The sequence below is a fragment of the Clytia hemisphaerica genome, unplaced genomic scaffold (genome assembly GCF_902728285.1).
Source record: "Clytia hemisphaerica strain Z4C2 unplaced genomic scaffold, Clytia hemisphaerica genome assembly, whole genome shotgun sequence".
Lineage (NCBI taxonomy): Eukaryota > Metazoa > Cnidaria > Hydrozoa > Leptothecata > Clytiidae > Clytia > Clytia hemisphaerica.
Window position 1 is genome coordinate 318,714 of NW_027103358.1, and position 25,428 is coordinate 344,141.

A 25,428-nucleotide genomic window follows, 5' to 3' on the forward strand; every position below is an offset into this window, starting at 1 on the left:
TTTTCTTTCCATAGTTTGTGAAAGTAAAGACAACCAAATCAATTTCCGAATCTACGAATCAAACGTCGGTACAGATGGACCAGCTATTGAAGGATATTCACAGGCTAATTTAATCGGTAGCAGTAGTAGTAACCAGGCAATCACTAATGAAGTCGATTGGAGTGACGTCGATATAACCGACCCACAAGATGCTTCATTGATTGGTACGACTGATCAGAAACAACAAATACCCTCTGACGACCCTCATCCTTGTAAGCGAAGTAGTTTCTTCCTCATCTATGAAGGGGATATTTAGGGCTATTCATGATATTCATGATATGCACCATTGCAATGTCTTCCACAGACCCAACAGCTGATTGGTTGCAAGATTCTAAAAACACTATGGAAGTTTTTCATGTTTTGTTTTAAGCTACTTAATTACTACCATTATTTAGAGGCAATTCCTTACGTAAATCGAACGTTTGAGTTTGTAAACTCTTGAAAGATGAAATACATTATCCTCCATCCCCATATCCAATATAGTGGTTTCTGGCATTTAGTCATCTTACAATGAGTCGGTTTGGTGCTATTACAGTAAAATTGTTCCTGTTACCATTACTTGTTATTACAATACGTATTTCGGAGAAATAAATGGTTAAGAAAGATTTTGGTTAAGAGATTTTTCAAGATTCATTTTTTGTTTTTTTCGCAGCTGGAGAACACAAACACTTGACAGACAACGCGATCATTTATCATAAAGATAATGAACCAAGTCATTATGGAGTCAGTCGTTATCCCCCTTATATTACGGAAAATGGGACCCACGTGTATGGCCCTCCTGACAAAGGTATTTTCCTTGTACACTCTTGATATAGTCTGAATATTTTTTAAACTTCACAATACACTAGAATTCCTCATAAGTGTTCTTCAGTCTGCTATAAACTTGGAATATTGTTGTAAATCTCATTCGTTTTATTTTATGTTTAACTGTGTTCCAAAAGCGTATAAAGAAACTCTAAAGACGCTCTGATTTAGTCAAAACGCGACTCAGATTGTTTTTATCAATTATTGAATTGTTTTACTTCTAGACCGATCACAAACTTCGCCCAACCCACAATATCCACCAAGAGCTCCAGTACCTCCTGAACCACTACTTCGAATTCCATCTGAACAACCAGATAGAAACCAACCACTTACTGTTGGTCAAGTCGGTGGAAACCAGGATACACCAACACTTCTAACAAGCAGCAACAACCAATCACCTGTCAGCAATACAAACAACAACCAATCGCCTGCCATTAACAGCAGTGGCCCAACTTTGGGTAATTTCACAATGGGTTTGTTGGCGCTTGGTAAAGCCTTGATGGGAGGGTTCAATGATATGTCACCTAATAACCAAACAAAAAATGCAACAACTCCTCAAAGAGGTAACATAATATAGAAGGATTTAAGTAGGCTATTGTCTTTTGAATTTTTACAGTTAACAAGTATTTAATTCGACCCTTTTGTTGTAATTGTCTTAAGTTTTACCGTTAAAGATGATATCCTAGCAAGGTATCACGCAAAACCAATATCACTTAGAATCATGCGATACCAATACCGCTTAGAAAGATGTTACAACAGTGACCGTAAGCATAGACCGATCTTGAGCTTTTTTTCATTCTTTCCCTTTGAGGGGTTTACTTGGTGGACGATGCTCGTTGCAAAAATTACACCACACAAATCTGTCACCAGAAATGGATGCAAAAACATTGCCCAGATATGTGTCGTGGTCACACGCAAACACCTTCACCAAAACCAGCAACAACGATGATTACACCAGCGACAACGACGATTACACCAGCGACCACCACACAGGTGCCTACTAACGCACCACAAGGTAATTTTATGTTTGTAAAAAACAGTGATCGACTTTTGTTTCATCCATAAATATTGTTAATTAGTTCAAACTTTGTTTTTATTATCCCTGGGTGAGATGTATCAGAATCTTAAAGGTTCTTGAATGTAGAAATCCAGGGAACAGAATGGCACACTCCCCTATCTTCGGGTAGACAGCTACATAGAGAAAAAGGAGCTTTCGGATTGCCCTCAACAACTGTGGTCGGAAACTTACTTGCTTTAAAGGTGCTTGGTTACCAACCAGGTAACCACTTTGATGTTAATAGATATCCTTAAAGGAACATCATACAATCAATAAGTTATCAAATTATCAAAAATACTTTCTATTGGGTTACTCGTTTAATGATTCATATAATTTCCTTCTCGTTATAGTATGTTGTCCATGTGCGATGCCAGCCACACAATGTCCTTGTGTTCCTCCACCATGTCCAACGCCCGTTGCGCCCACTGCTGCAACAATGTCACCAGCAACGCCCGTTGCTCCCACTGCTGCAACATTGTCACCGGCAACGCCCGTTGCACCCACTGCTGCAACAATGTCACCAGCAACGCCCGTTGCACCCAGCTCTGCAACATTTTCGCCGGCAAAAACTACCCTCTCCAATTCTGTGGATGATCAACAAAGTATGTCGATAGTTTCTAATCTCGTTTTCAAAATATTAGACATCACAACACGTAATACAGTGGCTTGACCATTAAAGGCAATGTCTTAGAATTAGAAAGCTTGATCTAAATAATAGAAGTCAAAGACAGCGCGTTTAAAAATTTAGTGGTATAATTCACCGCTAGCTAGGCTCATATGGTTGAAGCATGGATTTATTATAGAGACTCTGGATAAACATCGAAGTAAACGGTGGAGAGCGAATTATTGTCTTTCTATTGTTTCAGAAAACAATCAATGTACAGGCTTTGTCCGCAAAGGACAACTGTCATGGCGGCTCGGAGGACTCTGATTTTGAAAAATGATTAATACTCTTATTTCTAAAAAGTTCTTTAACTTTTTCTATTTGTACTTTTGCTGGCCAAAAGTTTGAAAATAAATGCTAGAATACCAATTGAATACATTTATGAAATCTGGTGTGAGAAAAAATCATCAGACGAGTAAAATCAAACAGAATGCTAATAATGACACGAAATTTTGAATTGGGAATATCTTTCCAATATTTCTCCGAGAAGAGCTGAGATTGACATATATTAGACGTGAGTCTCATAGCTCCGCTGTGGTATGAAAATCTTTTGGTGGCACGTGGTAGCACGGTGGATTTTTTGAGGTTGAAGTTTAGAATATTCTGGTGTCAATATTCAATTTCTTATACATAGCATTTCTTTGCATCTTTCTCGAAATTTAAAACGTCATAACGACGTATAATTAATTAACTAGATGAGTTTGAATCTCGGAGGAGAACTTAAAGTCTCATTTGGGAATTTGATAAGTGTATTTTGATGAGAAATGCAGTTAAAATGCTACGAAAAATCATTTAATGGTGGAAGGAGGGTTAACAATAATGTCATTACTGCGGACAAGGCTTGTACATGAGAAATTGGCAAAAATCAGCTAGTTGTTTTTCCAGTGTCTATAATAATTCCATGGATGAAGCTAATAAGAAATGTTTATTTCCTTTATTTTTTAGAAGTTGTTGAAGATCCTCAATGTAAATTGTATCCGAAAGAAACATGCAATACTCCTTTCATGCAATTGACTTGTCCTCAAACTTGCATGGAAGCTCTTCAACCACCTAAAGGAGCTGTTATCACCACACCTCCACCAGTGTCACTTACGTCTGCACTAACACCTACAATTGCGAAAGGTTTGAATTATTATCTATATCTGTCAACGAATATATTCGTTTAAACCTACTCTTTTTTGGTGAAAACATAATTTGGGGACAGATAAATCCTTTTTATATCTTTATTACCATCGTTTCTTTTAACAATGGCTGAAGGAAGCTCTATTATGCTTGATCGGGGATGATTTGGCTTTCGCCTTCCCTTATTGGGTAAAACGAAATCTTTTGATAGAAGAAATCTTTGAAGCCTGGTGAAGAGATTAATTTTGAATTCATTCTTGTCTTCAGAAAGCAGCAAATGTAAACAACCCACAACATCAGGAGGTTGTTGTAAATTCCCATTCAAGTATCAAAACACTCCTATCTACGATTGTTTACCAAGTTCAAATAACAAAACATGGTGTGCAACCACGGACGATTTCGACAAAGATGCACAATGGGGTGAATGTGGTACTCCTACTGAAACCATGGTCACACTTGCTCCCATAACGACTTCTGTACCAACTACTGTTACCATGCAAACACAAACTACACAAGCACCACAAACACAGACTACAACTCCTCAAGGTGTGTAAGAAAAGTATTTCCCTTCGAAGCATATTGATCTCAAGTGCTAAGTTAACCTGTATTCGACCTCTCGTAACGGGGATCAATAAATTTTTATAGTTTTCAACTTTCTGGAATCGGTTTGTATTTAGTCGTGACAGTTTATTTATGAATCAAATGGCATAATTGAAATTTCTAGCCTCTAATTGTTATTTTATCTCGATCACCCCTCCCCCCCCCCATTATTACCCTACTATTTTTCTGTATTTTCTCGAGAATCTTTTTAAAATAAAGTGCTTTTTGTTACATTAATTACAAAAAAATTTGGCGGATTTTGGCTGAATTTTCTTTCTCTTCTTTTTTAGTATGTTGCCCATGTGCTGGTGGATATTTCGAGTGTCAATGTCAACCTCCACCCTGTCCGCCCACTAATATGACAACACCCGCCCCAACGCCCGTTTTATGTTGTCCGTGTAGTGGGGGAGCAACTGATTGCCCCTGTGTTCAACCGCCATGTCCTTCTGTTGTTCCTACAACCACACCATCTGGAATGGGTATGCTCTTTAGTTTATTCTACACCGGAGTCTTCATTATTCAACCGCCATGTTCTGTCATTGTTTGTGTATGAAGTCGTGCATTAAAAAATACATCGATCAAATTAAGATATGGAAGCGTACCTTTGTATGAAATGATGGATTGTTTTGGAATCGTAGATGTGTAGTTTTAGATTTTACCGATTTAGATTTTAGATGGGTAGATCTAGAAATATAATTTTAGATATAGATTAGTGCTTTCTATTCACTTTTCTTCAGTTCTCAAAATCATATTTTAGTACAAAGTATTGGATTAACTCCATTCCCATCATCAACAACAACAGTCTCAAAGCTTCCCATTCCTGTTGTATGTTGTCCTTGTGTTGGCAACACTACTGAATGCCCATGCGTTGAACCACCGTGCCGTTCTGCAGTCTTGGATGCAAATAAAGGCTCGGACCTAAAAACTCTTTCTGAAATGGAGCCAAAACTAAATATCGTAAAAACAGTTTTAGTTGAATCAAACGTTCGAAAAACAAATCTCAAATTTCGTATGGTAAATGCGAATTCGGTGTCGGATGATCACAAAACCACATCTTCGTTGAACAAAATGAAAAACTCTGACGTTAATTCGCTTTCAATTCAACAATCCAACCTCACTATGGAGAATGCAGTCTTATTTGAAACATCTATCGAAGAAACCAACTCTAAAACTCTCCTCAAATTATCGAATTCGACATTTGATAAATACATTCCAACACTGAAAATCACTGACACGACACCTGTAACTCTGACAACCTCCACTACACCTGTTCTATGTTGTCCCTGCAGTGTAGGGGCGACTGGTTGCCCATGTGTTCAACCACCGTGTCCTTCTGTCGCAACAGCAACTGTCACTTCTCGTAAACCTTCAACATCTTCGTCGTTAGCCGAAACATCGGAATTTCCATTGAAATCAACTCCAGCTCTTCATTTTAACAATACTATATCAACAACGCCGTCGCCTGCAATCACTGGTATGAAGTAGTCTTAGATCTATTCGATGTAGACTTTAGAACGAGTTTAGAACTCAAAATGGTTTGTGAACCATGATCAGATTTCACGCCTTGTTCACATACATGCGGATTCGGGACTTAACAATGCTGTGTTTAAGATTTTCCAATAGGTAAAAGTGCGACACCTGAATGCATGCTTCGTGACTCGATGACGATTGTTTTAACATCGCGATTTCAGAAATGATCTCCCCTAATAAAATGGATGACCAGTTTGTAAAAGTATAATCTTTTAATGTCAAGCTCGAAAAATGCATGAACTGTAATTTATGGTATATGCATGATATGATATTGTCCCCTACAATAATATGGATTTAACCGGTAAAAGCATGAATTTGAAATGGATTACCGATAATCGCATGAATTGCTAAAGTATCCCTGTACACAATGTTGACTGTGCAAAAAGTCTATCTGTTAAAAGTCTATTGACAATTTAAGTAGATTTAAGTAAAGTTCAGTATAGGTAGACTAGGGAGAATGTTTTAAAGATTTAAAGAAATTTTGCATGAGGGAAAAGTTAATATAAAAGTAACCCATTAAAATATTTTGCATCTTGAAATATTTCTTCTTCTTTTCTAGTATGTGACCCTTGGCCGAAATTCGGACCATGCAGTAAAACGTGTGGAGGGGGTGAACAATTTCGGACACGTAATTGTACAATTTCGGACGGGTCAGTGATTCAAGAAAATGAGAAACATTTATGCGGAATGCAACCATGTCCAATCGGTGAGTGAAAGGATAATGAATTCTTCTACTGCTTAACATTTATCAAAAAACTATTCAATATGATTACTTTCATGTGTGATCCAATTTCACTCTAACCCTTTCAAACTAGGTTCGAGTAAACTTTAGCGAAGGCTTAGCTTTTGAGATGTAAAGGTTTGCAGTTGTGGTAACCAAATTGAGTATGTTGTGTTCTTGTGTTTGTCGTGCGTACAGTTAACTCTCGCTTGTTCGAACTCGAACGAGAAATCTAATTTGTTCGGAATTCAGAGAGATTCGAATTATAGAGAGTATATTAAGAGGGTCTCCCCTTGACGGGAACGGAGGATTAGTTCGAATTATAGAAAAATTCGAATAATAAAAGTTCGAATTAGCGAGCGTCTACTGTATCCTGGGTTTTTTAAAGAAAGTCTCGATTCCAAGGAATTTATGCATGGGATCGGAAATGAAGCGACTTATTTCTAATTTTCTAAAAGTTTCTGCTTTGTCAGCATTAGGGGCGTACCTGCTTTGTATATAATTAAAAGCAATATCTTCAAGAAAGTGTCTATTCCAACCTCTCTACAGATTACACCGAGTGGTCGCAATGGAGCGAATGTTTGAACGGTAAACAATGGAGAAATCGCACTGGAACATGGGAAGATCTCGGTTACAATATTACTATTCCATACATCGAATCCAGGCCTTGTCAAGGTATGTTTTTACATTCCCCTCCTGATATAATAAATACTTACAATTGACTGTGTCTTATTCATCGCTCGTCAGCGGCAATGAATTTCTGGATATTAAACTATTGTGAACATTGCTACGATCTTTGACAGCCCTTTATTTGAAGCCGTCTCTATTATAATCTCCAAGCAGACTCTGATTACTCTGCGCTGGCACCTATTCACTATAAAGGCCATGGCTCCGTAAAAAAAATCTACTCAGGTTGGCGAACCGCTGATCTTTTTCATCCAGTTTTGGGACGAATATCAAATGAGATTTTAAGCACGCATCTCTATTACGCAAACAACTTCTCGTTCTTGTCATGGGTAAAAAACTTTCGGAAAATCGTCCGTTAAGAAAGAGCTGAAGCACCCGGAGGCACCCAAAAAGTCTTATTTTAAGAGAAGAATATATTTTCTGGGAGATTTAAAATTTGACGAAGTTTGATATCTATTAATTTCTCTTCTATAGATGAATGTGAGCGTGCTTCAGAATGGACTGATTGGTCTGAATGTACAAAAACATGTGACGCTGGTATCCAATACCGAACGAGAGATTGCTTCAAAGGAGCACTCATGACCAAAGAACAAGAGAACAGAACTTGTAACACGCAACCTTGCACAGAAGGTATGATCAACTCTTCCGGATTAGAATTTCAACTTTATTACTCGGGTGTTTCTAAAGCCACTAAGTAGTAAGTCTGCGACCGCATTCGGAGGCAACCCGAAGGCTCCTTTTTCGATAGCTATCTACCCGGAGGTAGGGGAGGGCGCCACTCTTTCTCCCTGGATTGCTCCACTTACCCTTGACCCTTCTCTTAATTGCTGAGCATCAAGCGGAGAGGCATCAAGTACCATTTTGGTAATCTTTGATATGACCCGGCTGGGGGTTGAACCCACAACTTTGCGCACCGTAGCCGGATACTCTACCACTACCCTACGGTCGCATGAGCCACTACTCGAAAATCTTATAAAAGATTTTCTGCAATATGAATCTATTCGAAGAAAGTTTTGTCCTTTGAAAAATCGATTTAGAGGAAGTGAGCTGTATTTCATTTGAATTTCACAGTCATTTGTACCAGGCTAGAACCTTTTCATTCCCTCTCTTATTTTCATTCTCTAGAATGTGGTGATTGGTCAGCTTTTTCTGATTGTTCGAAGACGTGTGGAGGAGGGATGAAAACAAGATGGCGGACTTGTGGTGGAAGTATTGTAGAAGACAAACTCCCTTGCAATGAAACACCTTGTCCAAGCGCCAACGAAACCGGCTATGGTAGGAATAAAAACTTAAAAAAGGTTTCTTTTTGATAAAAGTACATTGAGCTTGAAGTATGTAAAATGTACAATTATGCCCGAATGAAACATTGTTGTACGTGCAATTTGAAAAGATGATGTTTTCAAATGATCGTCAAGCTAGATATCGTCTTGGTGTTTATTGTATAAGAGTTTTAAACACCGACCTCTTGTATTAGTAGTATTTCAACATGTTTGACTAAATCATCATTGTCTATTTCCAACCCTTTTTATCCGTCATAGAATGTGGTGATTGGGTGGACTGGGGACAATGCAGTGCCACGTGTAATGGAATGCAATCTCGTTACCGCCATTGCAAGAATCATACATTGGAGTTTGATGAAATGCAAACGCGACCATGTAATACTAACCCATGCCCTGGTAAGCTTTCTGTTCAAATTATGTTATATTAAGGCTACAAAAATATTACCTTAAGCTTTAGATTGCCAGTTTGTTTGGGAATAGCTACAAATTGTGAATTTATTTGATATGAGAGAAATCTGCCAGGTCGTATCAGCACCGAAACTAATGTATCATTTTCATGAACTATTTAGTGAATCCTTATCATTTTTTTCTCCCGTATTTTAGGAACACCAGGGCCACCAACTACAGCCACGATTCCCATCACCACAACTCCCATCACCACGACAACATCAGTACCGACCACTACTCCATCCGGTTCAGTTATTCCTTGTAAGTGTGCCCTCTTCTATTCACTCTTCTGTCTTTTTAGTATTACGTTTTAAAATTTGATCGATCAAGACGATATTTTCGACAAGGATGTTTCCAGTTATGCTGACTTCTTGGAAGAATAATCGCAAATGAACATCCAGAATTTTTGCCGCTATCTTGGAATGTTTTGAGGTCTTCGGTCCCCATAAACTGACCATCAATTGATTTATTTCTCTATCCTCTTTTTAGTCGAAGAATGTTTGGTAGCTTATCTCAGTTTCGATGTTGTTGACACAATCAAGAAACTGGTTTATGATGAAGGCCCTTACGGCAACGACTTCACGTATAACGGAAACGTCAAATTCTTACCTGCTAACTATTCTTGTAAAAACGCCGCTTCCATCCACTCAGATGGTGATTTATATTATGCTGGCCCTGGGTTTACCAACAGTCCCGATAAAGGTGCAACGATCGCAATGTGGGTACATCCAACAGATTTGATGCATAAACAATCGATTTTTACAAGTAAAGCCATCGGTAGCAAAGGAGGTAATTTTATGAAACTTTCTTTATTCCATGTGAATTGTCCCAGATTTACAGCGATCTTGGATAATTTTTAAACGTTTTAGTATACCTTACCGGCCCTGTTTACACCGGCCGTCATTAGCCTTATTTATTCGTCGCTGGCGTAATAAGAGCCGATGTGAGGGATCGCAATTAAGGTAAGAAGGTAATCAAAATCATACAGTTATACCCGGTATTGATCATTTTAATGTCTTTTTTCACTTTCACTGCAAAATTGTCTTTGAAACTTTTAATGCTCACTGATCTCTCATTCTATTCTTATAGCAAACCTGCAACTCGATCTCGAAGCTGGTAAAGTGCGATGGTTATATAACGATTTATCAGGTCAAAACAATTTCACTGTGGTCACTGACGCAGTCATAGCGGCCGATGAGTGGGTCCACATTGCAGCCACTTACAATTCGACCACCCAGGAAGCGAAAGTTTTCATTAATGCTAAAGAAATGGGAGTGGCTTCTAATATCCAAAGTGAGCATTCTTTTAATTTGTTTATGTTTTCATTCCAGACTTCTTTCTTTATTTTTAAATACTGACTTCTACACGTTTGATGAGAACGTCAAGAGCACTTTCCGAGAGGCGGGGGATTCCCAATTGTTAAATACAAGTCAATTTTTCGAGTATTCTGATCGATTCACAACATGTACTACAAAAAAAACAAAAAATAAAACAATAAAATTTACAATGTCTTACACAATTATCATTATTATAATATATCAAAAATAAGGAAATTTTTTTGGCCAAACCTCCGACTTTGGAATTTTCCACAGGCTCTCCTCAGGGGAGCGGCTAGTATCTTCTACTGAACAAACTCTTTCTTTCTTTCAGATGCGTCTGAGTTGTTACCGTGGAACATGTTTGCTGCATTGTTCCCTCCAGTGTACGAAAACAAATTCAAAGGATTGATCGATGAATTTTATGTCTACAACTGCTCATTGACCATCGAACAAATTCTCGTGATTGCTGACAATTGTAAAGACGAGGGAGGTACGTACTATTTACCACGCCCTTATCAAAATGTCATTCCCTTTTCAAGTTTTTGTATGAATATACCAAAATTTTAAAACTTTTTTCTATAAAAAATTCGAAACCTGGTGACAAAACCCTATGCTCGTAAGACTATCATTTAAATTTTTAGAACAGTCTTTCCTCTCTCTAAAAATACACATTTTTTATAAGAACAAACTATAGAGGAACATAAGGCTTCGGTAGCCAAAATATTAAGAACAAGTTAAGAACATTTTATGGCTTATTGCAGACCCTAAACCACCTGTTTTCTTAGGAAAATGGACAAAAATACTTAACAAAATGGTGAAAATAAGAACATTTTAAGGCTTAAACCAGAAAAGTTGAGAACGTCTGAAGGTTTCAAAAATTTCGGATGTTTTTAATTTTATAAAAAACGTGCGTTTAGCCGTTATGTTTATCACTAGTGTCGAACCATGCGTCTGGAAATACTTAGAAATTCGTCCAAATTGTAGAAGATATTTCTACTGGTATCATTTCCTCTCGTGTTATTGAGACTACAGAGATATAACTTTTATTTATTTTCTTCACTTTGTAGGCAAAGTTTGTCCATCACCATTACTGGGCGTGTGTCCTCCATGCGAGGGATGCGAACGAAACATCACAACCACACCCTTACCACCAAGTAATATTCTTCAAGAATATTCAATCAACAGTAATTCAACCCAATTACCAGGGAAAGAAACAGACCCAGGGCCTTTTGAGGAGTACAAGGGGCCTGAAAATAAAAACCCAGCTTCGTCGCCTAAGATTAAAGAAGATAAACCTGTTTCAGGGCTCAATTCAAATTTACCGAAATACTGGCAACCAAAACACTTGAAAGCCAAACAAATCAAGTGATTTTGAAAAGGGCTTTTCATATTTTTGACATTTTAGTGTATATTCATTCATCACTTTATTTTTTGAGAGAGATTTTATTTTAAAAGTTATATTTTTATTGCTTTGAACTTGAAATGTCCTGCACCAGTCATGCATCCAATTAGAATTAGATTTTCTTGTTTTAAAACCGAAATATTTAAAGAAAAACAATTAAAAAACGCCTTATTACTTGAAACTATAAGGGCATTTCAAGTTTTTAGCAATAACATTTCTACAAGTCACCTACCTAAAATTTAGTGATATTCGCACAACAAAACTTTCAAAGTGAAATTTTAAATGTCAAAACTTGAAAAGCCCTTAAAATCACTCCCCTTTTTTGATAAAGAACATCATCTGTCTTAGTTCTATAGTTTTCAACCGGGCTTCATTCACATATTTTTAGAACAAATTCTCGATACAATTAAACTTTTTGAATAGCTTTGCCTTTATAAAGAAAGCCAAGCTCTTATATTTTTAGCCAGTATAAATTGCTTTTGATACGCCTTTTTTAGAACTCAAAAAAGTCGACCTTTTGGAATTTTCTTGGAAGTTTGACTTTCAGAGGCTCCTGTTGCCTTAATTTTGTTTCAAATACCTTCGGATTGTATACCAATCGATGCAAACGCAATTATAGTCCTTTGAAGAACTTCCTGATTTTGACCACTCTTCTAGCTAGCAGTGAACGTGTCAAAGCTGTTACCAAAACAACAGTTAAAAGACCTTCCTTTGTGGGGAACACCCCTAGATGAGTATTTACTACCAGCTAACCTCGGTCAATCTACTGTTTAGAAAAATCTTTAAACTTTTTTCCATTAGTCAACGGTGGCTACAGTGAGTGGAGCAACTGGACCTCTTGTTCAGTGACGTGTGGAACGGGCCTTAAATATCGCGGACGTGTTTGTGACAACCCTGAGCCACAGAATGGTGGTCTCGATTGTTCAGAACAACCACAACTTGGAAATGACACTGAGGCGGAACAATGTGTAATGCAAAACTGTCCAGGTAAACGAGCCTCGTTTAGATTTGAAATCGAGATTTTATACACCTGTTTTTAGCCTCAATTATGTTAATTTTCAAGGTCAAGAATGAAATACTATGGACGCTAGTGTTCTTCAAAAGTTAATATAAGACTCGCTGAAAGTAATGTTCCAATCAAGTGTTACTAATTATAATCGGTTTGTTATTCGAAGTGATCTCATCAACTGAAGAGTCGTATAAAATCTGAATCGTCCAAAGAATGTTCTTGGTCCTATAAAGGTCAAATTAGGGGGAGTCAACTCAAGAATGAGGATAATAATAGCCCCATCCTTGAAGCGTGTATTAGGTTTTCTCTTGAATTAAGATGACGTAGTCTTTTAGACCAGTAGAATAGTTTGTCCAAAAACGGTGTACAGAGGATGTGATCATCTTTGGATTTCACCGTTAGTTGACGAAGTTGTGATTTGTGTACTTAAATTGGATAAGCTTAGTACACTGACCTTTATATACCCTGGACAAAGCTTCCCAGTCCCAATCCCAGCCAAGCAAAATCTTTGATCGGAGTTTTTTGAAAGTTGGTACCCTAATGTCGGCACTACTCGATAGCGGTGTAAATGCATCGAGAGCGCTAGGTCTACTTTTCCTCAAATTCTTTTGATGATGTAGCGGCGTTAGACGTTAATTTTTAACATTGCAATGGCTTCTCCTTGGGTACCAATTCTAAAAAAACTCTAATCAAAGATGGCAGATATTGCTTGGTCCAGGGTTATATAAAGGTCAGTGGCTTAGTACCTCCTTTTCTACTCAGACTCAATATATATTTCTAGTGAGAGGAAAGGTGTTGATTTTACCAAAGGAAATTCAAACTTAAAAGGTTATGTGTATTTATAAAATAACTGAAATAAATTAAAATACATTTAGTTGACGGGGGATATTGCCAGTGGACAGGATGGATTGGCTGTAATGCCACTTGTGGTCACGGAACTGACACTCGTTATCGCGACTGCGCATGCCCCAAACCTGCATTCGGTGGAAAAGATTGTTCAGGACCAAATATTGCTCAACAACCATGCATCATCAAACCATGTCCAAGTATGAAATTTACTTTTACCTTTTGTCGTCTCTGTCGGAGTTATGACATTTTAAACGCTAAAGTCCATATGTTCTATTTTGTAAAGCCTGTTTCGTGATCTTTGCGAGGTTTTATTGATCTTTTTCCAGGTTTTTACGTCTTTTTAGGCGTATGCTCAAAATTTAGACAGTGGTTGATTAAGGGCCGGCATTAGCTTAGGGCTGACGTAAGGAGGTTCAAAAAATCTACTATGTAAAAAAAGCGATGCTGTCTTGTATTACTTATTGAAAAAATAATTCTATGTGAATCTCCAATTGATAAAGTATTAACAGAGTTTTTGTAAAAATATCAAAATATATAGTATAATATGATGATAGGGAGCGCTTATTAAGGCTTTCTGAAAACATTTTTGACTTTTCATTTTTCTCAAATTTCAGTTGATGGTAATTACACGGAATGGTCATCATGGGGTGTTTGTTCGACCACGTGTGGCAATGGAACACGTGTTCGTTCGCGCATGTGCAGTAACCCTAAGCCAATGTACGGTGGCAAAGATTGCCAACACTATGGAGAACCTGAAGAAATTGGTGCATGTCCTGATCAAAAACCATGCCCTAGTAAATTGAATTTCTGATTGATTCATATAATTTACAAACTTAATTTTTCTTGCAGTCTTACATTAAACTTTTTTCCTAACTTTCACGGCCTTTGTTATACTTGTGGTATTAAGAAAGAGCCTGACTAAATTCTTATTTAAAACTCAGATTGTCATGGTGCTTCCACGCCATACCTCAGTGGAATGAGATATACCTTAGAAAATATTAATAAGTCTTCAAAAATATTTCAACAGTTTTGTCATTTTTCTAGTTTTTCTAAAGCGTGAAAATAGTATTATTTTAACCAGACATAGTCAAAGTATTTGGAATGACGGAATAAAAACATACTTCTTTTTGCAGTCAATGGAACCTGGACCCCATGGTCACCTTGGTCGAATTGTTCACGCCCGTGCGGTGAAGGTGTTCGCACGCGCGTTCGCCAATGTATTGAACCTCAGTATGGTGGATATCCTTGTGAAGGTGTTGCTGTTGAAAATATCTTCTGTAAAATGAGAGATTGTTGTAAGTTACCGTTTGTTTTAGACGGTCGACTTTCTGTACTCCCTACTCTGTAGTCATTACATTGATGTCAAAAGAGGGCAATGCATTGACTTTAGACAGCCAACTTCATACCCACTTTAATTCACAAATAGAATAGACAGGGCGAAAAGAGGGGCGTCTAAACTAGAGCTTAGTGTTTATTTGGATTTTCCTTTAAGATACTTCTTTAGAACTTTTTTTTCAAAGTTCCAACTTTTCAACGTTTGTATAAAGATGTCAGACATTTAAGAAGTTTAAACGAGGCTCCAACCCAAGGTTAAAAAAGTCGCAAGTTAAGATTTGCATCTTCAAGCTACATCCTTCACAAGAACTAGTTCACAAAATTCATAATGAAAACACTAGTTTTAATCTATCTGAAGGTGATGTTCCATACAAAAGGATCGGTTGTTTCAGAAACCATCCAGCAAACGGAGATATAGGCGAAGGAATCCCTCCAGCTTTCCAAGAACAGCTATTCCAAGAAGATAAAACGATATATTTGAGAGAACATGATCTGACTGATGTTATGGATGACATCATTTGCAGGTAAGGCAGATATTTAACTTTTATCTTTCAGGGCATCAGTGAAAAAAAGTTTTTCGATTCATAATACAGCGGCTGTTTTTATTAAGATATTCTATAAAATGTTAGCCGAAATGAATACTTCATAACGGTTTTTCTTTATCCTCCAACCATATCAAGAAATTTCAATACAACAGTGGCGCTTGTGCTTATCGTGGTTTCAGTTCTGATCTCAATTTTATTTAGAGGATGAAATACAAAGAAATAGCTCCGAATAGCTCCTATTCGTTAGAATGAGGAGAGTCTAGAAACCCGTAAAGGCTAGGCTGATAGCATCCAATAACGGATTCGTGCTCCTTATTGAAACTTTATTACCTGTGGTTTTATTGAGGTCTGCGATTCTGAGTATGTAAAGTTAGAATGTACTATCCATATAGCTTCGTTTTATGTTCTTCTTTGTCTTTTTCATCCCCACAGGTGTGCCAAAGCAAGTTTAGCTAAGAAGTATACTCACTTTGCGATGCAAGATTTCTCTTCCTGTTGGTCTGGTCAGAACGTTGCTCAAACCTACAACAGATACGGCGCCGAGATTAATTTTACACCAAAACCAAACCCCTTTCTACCTCCACCACCAAGTTCGGAACCAGTTGCGCCATCCAAGGGATGTATGAATGGTCATTCAGAAAAATGTGGAGAAAAAACATTGAATTGTCTTGGAATGCATGATACAAACTTTGTTTATGGCTTGGAAGATGGTATGACGTCATTTTTAGTGAAACCTCTGTCGTTTGATGGCACTAGTTTTGACAGCGTAGAGAGTAGTTCATTTTTCCCTTTATTTGGTCATATAAGGCTACTTTTGAGTGAACTCTGTGTTCTTTTAATGATCCTAATTTTCACAGCGTAGTGCACCCCAATGTGAGTAAGGGCTTTTTAACTCAAAACGTATAAAAAGTGTGGACTGTCATTTCTTTTGGATCAGACAACACTTAGTGTCTAAGACAGTTTAGCAGAACTCTTTTCATACCAACCCAGTTGATTGTTTTCCAATCGGTATGATTGCTCTTCGTTGTATTTGTTTGTTATATAATAATCAATTTCTTTACTTTCTTCTACAGTTACACCAGTCCATTGTAACTATAGTGAATGGAGTCAATGGGCACCGTGTACAATTACTTGTGGTACAAATGGTCTAACTTCACGCATGCGTGAACCAAATAATCCATCGGCATCATTCGGAGGAGAAGATTGTTCACGTCTTGGACCAGCTACCGAACAGAAAAATTGTCCAAATATTCCTTGCCCAAGTATGATTTCCAACGTATTTTTTTGTTAAAATGATTTTTTGTCGTGTCTCTAAAATCAATTCTTAGATTACTTGTAATCTTTGATATTATTATAATGAGGCTTTTGGGGCCAAGAGGCTCTTTCATGGGATTCTTTTCCCCTTGCTATCGAATGTTCCCAGCCATTGAATTTCTAATGTTGTCAATAGCTAATATGTTATTGTAAAGCCCCAGACTGTATTCTAAGAACTTCTCATAATTCCTCTCGCTTTTCGATCTTAACATTCTCTAGGCTCAGAAGGTTCACTATCTTTGACTTTGCCTAAGAAAATCGACCATCTTAAAATCAGGTTGTTTTGATGCCATTTTACCAGAAATCAAATATTAAACATTGTGTCCTCTTACTCATAGTTGATGGCATCTGGAGTCCATGGACATCTTTCAGTAATTGCTCAGTCACTGTGGGTGAGGGTGTACGTGTGAGGGAACGCTTCTGCACTCCACCGCAGTACGGAGGTCGACCATGCCCAGGAGAAGCCAAACAAACGGAGAGTTGCACTATTGCCCCTCCACCAGGTAATTTGTTGTTCTGAAAGTGTTCTTATCAAGTTTTTGACCACAAATTTGAGTCATCAGGTTGGTTTTTCTAAAAACTATTTTAGATCATATTAGATTAAAAAAAGATGTTGGGAAAAAATAAATGATAATAGTCGCATTCTTTTTAACTGTAATTCAGAATATATAATAACGAGTCAAATCTTTAATTTCTTTCAACTTTTCTGTCCTTCTACAGTCGATTGCGGCTTCACTGAATGGTCTGAGTGGGGTGCTTGCGATAAAACATGCGGTGAAGGGAAACAAGAACGCCATCGAGAAGGTGGCCACCCTCTAGCTCAATATGGCGGAAAAGAATGTGAAGGACCTGTATCAGAAGTTCAAGAATGCTCAACTAATGTTCCGTGCCGTAAGTTGATTTCTTTAAAGCGATCTCGCTCACTGTAGCAAAATTATTTGTAACTTGGTATATGTGTAAGTAAGTCTAATCTTTGTACCATCCGGTGATGTCGTCTTTTTATCATATCTGAAAGTCATTGCTACCTTTGAGGTGAAAAAATTATACCAAGGGGAATCAGAAGTTTAAAGCCTTTATCATCGATTGCGTTTAAAGATCGTTTTTAAGATTGCAGATGGCATGTATTGGCGCAAGAGTTATGGATAAAGCGATCGACCCGAAAAGGCTTTTTTGATAAATTATTTTGATAAATGTTACTTCCCATCCAGTGGTTGTACAAAAAACAAGCTGGCCACAATTATCTAGAAAATATGTTGCAAATCTTACCAAAGGAGATTCGATTCGACATTATAGCCTTTGGTACGTGAAAAATCATTCAATGGAACCTTTTTCATAATTTTTCCCTTTCTTTTATCAGCAATGGACGGTGGTTATACGCAATGGTCATTATGGAGTGATTGCTCAAAAACATGTGGAGGTGGATCGAAAGCCAGAAAACGAACTTGTACCAACCCTGAACCGATGAATGGTGGTCTGGATTGTTTAGATCAACATTTGGGGCCTGAGACCGACCAAATGGAATGTAACCCAACTTGTTGTCCAGGTATAATTTTTTCTTTTTTATAAAGCACGTGATGAGGAACCGAATAGAATTCTTTTTTGGCTTTTCGAAGATAAACGGAAAGGGTTTACATGGAGTTATCAATAGCCGTTTTATCGTTAATTTTAAGTGCAAGCAGCAATGGTACTGATACCTTCTTTGAATTATTTGATTCAGTTTGACTCGCTTGTGTGTTTACTATGAACTCTAAGAAAGCTTATAATTTGCTTTCATCAAAATATTGCAATCTGTTCTTATTTAGTCGACGGCGGTTTATCCGAATGGACATCTTGGTCAACCTGTGACGTCACTTGTGGTTCGGGTGAACGCCAACGCTACCGCCAATGTAACGCCCCAACGCCCACACACAACGGAAAGAATTGTTCAGAGCTTGGTGCGACTTTTGAAACGCAACCGTGCCAGGGACCTGTCCAGTGCCCAAGTAAGTCACTTTCTACAAGAACACTTTTGTTTTATGTCCATTAAAGAGAGCTATGATGATAGCTCAAGATTTTAAAATCTTGAATTTTGATTTAGTGAAACTGGAAACCTTGCATATCCTATCTGTAAGAAAACTGATGATGTCTAAATATCAGTGTTTTAATAGTTTCTTACATTCAGTATTCACTTAGGTAACGGTCTATTATTCGTTGCCAGGGAATTCGTGTGAATCACTTTTCAACTAACAAGATTTGATCATTTCGAGGGATAACCTCGCTAAAAAGGAGATTGATTACTGAAAACATACAATCAATATTTTTCTAACTATTCTATTCCCTAATTTCTGATGCTGAAACCACTGACAGTCTTGAATCGATCAGTTAAGTTTTGTTTTTCGGCATTTTTCAGTCGACGGTCATTGGAGTGATTTTGGTCCGTGGAGCGCATGCTCACTATCGTGTGGTTTTGGTGGCACTCAAACACGTCAACGCACGTGCTCGAACCCAGCCCCTCAAAATGATGGTTTGATTTGTCCCAGTGAAGATATGGAAACTCGAAATTGTGATACAGAAACTTCCTGTTGTAAGTGACCTAGTTGCCATTGACGTTTTTTCGACGTTCAATTAACGTTAAAAGGCCGGCTTGTTAAGCTGAGCTGAGGATGCTTTCCAGTTAAAAGTTCGTTCGTTTCCCTAAAAATTTGACGAGTTTCACATGTTGTCCCCAAAAAAGAATTTCATCACTTCTTATGAAGTCATTACTGCTATTATGTTTCGCAGCAAAGATTGGTTGCCGATGCCTCTTTTAGGCAGTTTTTTACTAAATTCCTTAGTCGGATACAAATTTGTAGTACCCTTTTTTCAGCCAAATATATTTTACATGTACCCGAACCATGTTATATAATGTCTCTAACAGGTACAAGACCGTATACAGCAGTTGGTTGTTTCAACGACAGCGCTACCGATCACGCCCTTCCGGAACTCCTCTTTGATGATACCGAAAATATCGATTTGGTGGATTGGAATGATTATCTTGATACGCTCGTCTGTAGATGTGCTGAGGAAGCCAACAATGCAAAATACACACATTTCTCAATCCAATCCCTCGGAAAGTGTTATGCCGGACCTAACGTACAGACCACATATAACAAGTATGGTGTATCTAATAATTGTGTGACCGTTGGAGGGGTTCCAAAGGAAGATAAATTTGTGGCATGCGATGGTAATAATTCAGGAAAACCTTGCTCCGGTGGAAATAACACAAATTTTGTCTATGTTTTGGAAGGTAAGAAAGGTTCTTCAGAATGGCAGTTAACAAAAAGATTGTAAATATTGAAAGGTGAATATGTTGAAAATTGAGATGAAATAAAAAAGCCCTGAAAGGCTAAACATCTTATCTACTTCTGTCATAAAATTATAAACTCTCCTCGCCTTTAACAGAAATAGCACTTGATAAAAACAAGTCCAAAAAAGGAAATTATAAAATCTATAACTGTGAAATCAAAACAAATCAATGGTAAAATGTAATTAATTAATTTTCACCCCACCTTTTTTACAGAGAGACCGCGTGACGGTAATTTTAGCCAATGGTCATCGTGGAGTAATTGTTCAGTGACGTGCGGTACTGGATCCCGTACCAGGTACCGAACATGTACGAACCCGTCACCCGCGTTCGGTGGGAAGACATGTGAAGAATTGAACCTTGGAAATAAAGAAGAAGTCACCAGTTGCACATTGCAAAGTTGTCCTGGTAGGTTTGAATTAATATGCAGCTATATCCAAAAATATTAGAACGATTCTAATTAGATCTACTTGTTTTCTGGTAAAGAGCGCTTTGCACTACAGAGATTACATTTATCCGTCCATCCGAAACTATTGCTTGGATTACTGTTATCAAAAAGGTAACTTATATTAATCAAAAAAATAGTCCGAGTCACTTTTTGAGCCGCGTTTCGTCTTGCCAGAGACTTCCTAACATTTAAAGCTTTTAAAAATTCTAATATCTTTATTTATTTTTCATCTTCAGTGGATTGTGCTTTCACGGACTGGTCTGATTGGTCAGTTTGCAGTGTCACGTGTGGTTCAGGAACAAAAGACCGCCAACGAACGCCCACAAATCCACCCGCATCGAATGGCGGGAAAAATTGTTCCCGTGATGCATTGCAAACGGTTCCATGTGAACTACCTTTATGTCCAGGTATGAACGTCTTGATCTTTCGAAAATAATAAACGTAATCGCTAAGATTTAAAACGACATCAATGTAACAAGGATTTCTTTACCTTTGGCCCTGCACAACGACTTTTTTGAAAATAACAATTCATTGCCGTTAGATCCGGCAGTTTTCCCCCAGAATGAAAATAAAAAAATAAAATGAAGGTGACTTTGGGCGATCCGATATAACTTCTTCCTTTTCCCCCAGTATTCCAATCGGTGTCGACTTAACGTATCTTTCAAAATTTTCAAACGTTCAATTAATTCTGATCGGTCAAATCTTGAAATCAAATCAAATAGAAATTTGTAGAAAGTTATGCGGAATTCTTAAAAGGTACGAACATTTAGAAGTCTTATATCAAATAATAATTGTAATCTTGTACCTATTTTTTCAGTTGACGGTGGTTACAGTGAGTGGAGTGAATGGGCGTGGTGGAGCGCCACCTGTGGATCTGCCTCACGCACTCGGTTACGCTATTGTAATAACCCTTCACCAAGCTCTGGTGGCGCGCCTTGTTCCGGAAGTGCACACGATGTCGATTCGCAAAACCTGGGAGAATGTAAAGGTATGTTTACATTGACTTCTAAATTGGAAACTTGAAGAAGCATACTTTTAATAAATTGAACCACTTTCCATCTTATTCATTTACTTCTAAGAGTTTTATCTGATTCAGATTGAGGACTTTTTTCGTGATTAATAAAATCCTTGCGAGCCTCGTTTTCCAGATATTATTGCCAAGATATTCAAAGTCAGCACATGACGATTAATCATAATTGTAAATGGTCTTGAAACGTTTTAAGACTGCATTTCAGTTATTCTATGTATATCGTAAAGAGTTTATAGTAATTAAAAACTATCTCGTTTTCATTTTCACAGAAGATGGGAACTGGGGCGAATGGTCACCATGGAGCTTATGTTCGAAAACCTGTGGACGCGGAAACGCCAATCGAACGCGCGAATGTAATAATCCTTCGCCTAAGAGTGGTGGACAAGTGTGTATAGGGGCTAATGAAGAGTGTAAAATATGTAACATTGTCGATTGCCCAGGTAAGATTATGAAAATGTAAGATTTACAAAATGTGTTGAATTTTATCCGCTACCAAATTAATTTTATTTTGTTTTGAGGTTCCTTAAGCTTGATAAAACGATTCAAGCCGAAGTGTTCCCACTGGTCTTACAATTTTTAGGGGACATTGTTATCGGGTACTTTATTCATAATCGTTGTTATTTTTAATATCTCTGATGAGAGCAAATCTAATGTGATTAATATAGCCTAGTTTCCATCTCCCGCTGGTCATTTTAAATGATTTTTCTATTAGTGCAAGATGTTAAAAATTAAAATCGTTCTTCTTTATTTGTTACACTATTATATAATTAATTTCATCTTTTTTTGATTTTTACATCCGTCCCTCTCAACAGTCAACGGTAACTACACAGAATGGACCTCATGGACACAATGCGACCACACTTGTGGCAACGGAACTAAGACGCGATCCCGATCGTGCAGTAGTCCACCACCCATCGGTGACGGTAAAACATGTCTGCAACAAAATCTTGGACCTGCTGATGAAATGCAACCATGTAACCTGGGACCATGCCCAGGTAGGATTTTACCAAAATTTCGAATGGTCTTTAGTATCTTAAGCTGTAGATATTAGTCGTCCAAAAGCAATGTAATCTAAACTCATTTAAACTCGTGGTTTATTGCGAACCTTGTGACTACTGAGTTTTCTTTACATGTTTTTAAACCTGTATATTTTATTATTTTCTCTTAGAAAACGTCACTTCCACACAGACAGAAGGTATAACCATTTGTTAAAACAGCAAATTTATTTATTCTTCGATAGTTTTATTTTGCTTACCGTGAATGAGGAAGATTTTCTTGCTGTGATTCTTACCTTTCAAAATGATGGCAGTTAGAACGTCCTAGAAAATGGAACTCAAATATTGGTGAAAATCATTTCATATTAGGTATCAAATTTTTGAGCCTTCCCATATTTCCTGGATGGGACAGGTTACGTCATGCTTTATCGATGAATATAATTGAAACTGTTTACTTATTTTTTCACAGGTTGGGCATCATGGAATGAGTGGTCGCAATGTTCAGTTACTTGTGGTGACGGGATAACGACGCGTGAACGAAATTGTTCATCCTCAGCCGGTTGTCCTTTAAACGAAAACCCAGGGACGTTCGCAACTACTGAAAAGTCGGCAGAAGTCTGCAGAATGCCGCCTTGTTCAGGTAAGCTTGATCATCCACTGAGATTATAAATCTCTTAATCGGAGTGAGAAGGATTTGAATGGTTACTTCAGCCTAACAGGCTGAATTAAAAATTGCCAAAAAGCAAAGTTTAACCAGACATAGATTCTAGTTTAGTAATATAATATCTGATCCTTTTGTAAAATAATTTCGTCACTTTCTCTTTTGTTTAATTAATACAACTATCTCTTGACCTGTTGTATTTTTCCTTCAGTTCTCGAACCTGATATGGAGCCACTTTTCCCATGGGGTTCATGGAGCGCTTGTTCTTCTACGTGTGGCGTAGGAGAGAAACATCGCTCAAGAAACTGTACACAAGCAAACAGCCAAAATCTCGTCTGTCCATGCCCGAAAATGGAATCCATCAAATGTGACCAAGGTCCCTGTCCAAGTAAGTTTGCGCGATATCATCTTCCAGATTATGTTCAGCTTTGCAAACGGTGTGTAAGACCTTTGAAGCAAGCTATTGCTATGTTTGCAGTATGATTCCCCCTCACTTCGAACAGGCTTTGACTTTGAAATACCAAAATTTAACCTGTGATGGTTGTATGTAAATACTTGAAGCTTTTAATTTTTTGTGAAAAGAAAAGATCATATTTTAAGAATTGCGATTCTAAGAATCTATTAGAATAGAATTTATTAGAATAGTGAATCTCCCTCTTCTCTTCACTTTCCAGTCGACGGTTCATGGGGCCAATGGACGGCATTTACTGACTGTTCAACGACGTGCGGGTCAGGCACCATTTCCAGACAACGCCAATGTGATTCACCCTCACCTAAGAATGGAGGGAAAAATTGTGCTGGTAAATCAACTGAGAATCGAAATTGTAATTGCTTCAGAGAATGCCCAGGTTAGTTTTTTAACATATGAAAACAGTTTGACACCCGTCATGACGTGTATTTCTTCTTGTGACTCGTAGTTGTTACAGTCGTATATCGTATCGCCTCTTTTTTCGCAATATACTGGATTCAAATCATACCATATATGATCATACACTACACTGTCAACTCTCTCTAATTCAAACCTTTATAATTCGATTATGTCTGTAATTTGAACTAAAATATTGGTCTTCCTAGTGCGAGAGTAATGTTAAATGCTCTTTATAACTCGAGTTTTTTCCTTATTCGAAGAGAAGTCTTCGTCCTTGAAAATCGAATTAGACAGGGAGGTAACTTTATACCTGTTAAAATTGGAAAAAAAAATAGTTGCAATGAATTTTTTTTTTCAGTGAATGGTAATTTTACTGACTGGTCACCATGGAGCTTGTGCGATAAAACGTGTGGACCAGGGAATCGTGCACGAAGTCGCTCCTGTACCAATCCATCACCAAAGTTCGGTGGAGCTCCTTGTCAAGGCAATACTACAGATCTGCAAGAATGTAAAGTCGTGGATTGCCCTGGTAAGCAAAATAGTGCTATTAAGTCTTTTCCCTTTTATCCACATGGCCGTATAGGCCATTTCACGGTCGAAATGGATCATGGGTAATCAGGACTGATTGCGCCTCCATTACGGCTTCCCGTTGGCTAGACGCAAAAATCTTCGATTTTTTTCAAAACTTTGGACCAATAGTAAGTCGTTATTAGCGCGCAGTGGTCCTGATTACCCATTACGCTTTGCGACTGTGAAATGGCCTATTCTAATCCATGAACCAAATTGTGCAAAGAATCTCGTTAGAGCTCTCCCTAATATATTAATTTTTGATGTTTAAGATAATAGGCAAGGATAGTCTATTAATACTACCGAGATACCAAGATACTATTATAATTAAAAAATTAAAACCCATTTAAGTTTAAACGTGCAATGGTTACTCGAGTCGCTTTTTAAAATATGTTTTCTTAATCATTCTTTAGTGGACTGTCTACTGGACGAATGGAGCGCCTGGTCACAGTGTAGTGTGGATTGTTATTACGGCAAACAGATCAGAGAGAGGAAGATCATTCAAGAAGCTGCTTTTAATGGAACACAGTGTGCTGGTGATCGAAACCAAACAAGAAATTGTTATATAGAATGCTGTAAGTTTCATTCCAGTGATTGATTTCCAGCGTTAAAAGTTCTTTTGAAAATCTAAAACGTTTAAAATGGCATAAAAGCTTGTATTGTACCTTCTCTATATTGTAACTGTAAGTTTTCCCTATTCATCCAAGTGGTTTCATTTGACTTTTTCAAAGCACCTCATTTCTTTTGAAAATCAAAAACGTGAAAGTAGCATGAAAGCTTGTATCTTGGAGAAAATGATTAAAACTTGTTCGG

At 37.6% G+C, this 25,428-nt stretch overlaps 1 protein-coding gene across 1 annotated transcript in view; it reads left to right on the forward strand.

The window, feature by feature from the left end:
• Positions 1-25,428, forward strand: part of LOC136821251 (uncharacterized) — a 42,041-nt gene that overhangs the window by 924 nt on the left and 15,689 nt on the right. Inside the window, exons 3-44 of the mRNA XM_067077483.1 lie at positions 15-251; positions 692-826; positions 1,068-1,406; positions 1,655-1,858; positions 2,251-2,502; positions 3,510-3,686; positions 3,954-4,232; positions 4,577-4,765; positions 6,376-6,522; positions 7,087-7,212; positions 7,699-7,854; positions 8,350-8,499; positions 8,763-8,900; positions 9,108-9,212; positions 9,441-9,740; positions 10,041-10,244; positions 10,602-10,760; positions 11,338-11,424; positions 12,474-12,659; positions 13,557-13,727; positions 14,145-14,324; positions 14,664-14,825; positions 15,224-15,389; positions 15,843-16,120; positions 16,484-16,672; positions 17,063-17,227; positions 17,445-17,615; positions 18,082-18,267; positions 18,527-18,706; positions 19,114-19,287; positions 19,621-19,989; positions 20,263-20,454; positions 20,731-20,901; positions 21,312-21,482; positions 21,794-21,964; positions 22,337-22,519; positions 22,693-22,719; positions 22,989-23,159; positions 23,392-23,568; positions 23,855-24,028; positions 24,407-24,577; positions 25,029-25,190. Of these exons, the coding sequence (XP_066933584.1) occupies positions 15-251; positions 692-826; positions 1,068-1,406; positions 1,655-1,858; positions 2,251-2,502; positions 3,510-3,686; positions 3,954-4,232; positions 4,577-4,765; positions 6,376-6,522; positions 7,087-7,212; positions 7,699-7,854; positions 8,350-8,499; positions 8,763-8,900; positions 9,108-9,212; positions 9,441-9,740; positions 10,041-10,244; positions 10,602-10,760; positions 11,338-11,424; positions 12,474-12,659; positions 13,557-13,727; positions 14,145-14,324; positions 14,664-14,825; positions 15,224-15,389; positions 15,843-16,120; positions 16,484-16,672; positions 17,063-17,227; positions 17,445-17,615; positions 18,082-18,267; positions 18,527-18,706; positions 19,114-19,287; positions 19,621-19,989; positions 20,263-20,454; positions 20,731-20,901; positions 21,312-21,482; positions 21,794-21,964; positions 22,337-22,519; positions 22,693-22,719; positions 22,989-23,159; positions 23,392-23,568; positions 23,855-24,028; positions 24,407-24,577; positions 25,029-25,190 (7,731 nt within the window). The remainder of the gene's footprint in view (positions 1-14; positions 252-691; positions 827-1,067; positions 1,407-1,654; positions 1,859-2,250; positions 2,503-3,509; positions 3,687-3,953; positions 4,233-4,576; positions 4,766-6,375; positions 6,523-7,086; positions 7,213-7,698; positions 7,855-8,349; positions 8,500-8,762; positions 8,901-9,107; positions 9,213-9,440; positions 9,741-10,040; positions 10,245-10,601; positions 10,761-11,337; positions 11,425-12,473; positions 12,660-13,556; positions 13,728-14,144; positions 14,325-14,663; positions 14,826-15,223; positions 15,390-15,842; positions 16,121-16,483; positions 16,673-17,062; positions 17,228-17,444; positions 17,616-18,081; positions 18,268-18,526; positions 18,707-19,113; positions 19,288-19,620; positions 19,990-20,262; positions 20,455-20,730; positions 20,902-21,311; positions 21,483-21,793; positions 21,965-22,336; positions 22,520-22,692; positions 22,720-22,988; positions 23,160-23,391; positions 23,569-23,854; positions 24,029-24,406; positions 24,578-25,028; positions 25,191-25,428) is intronic.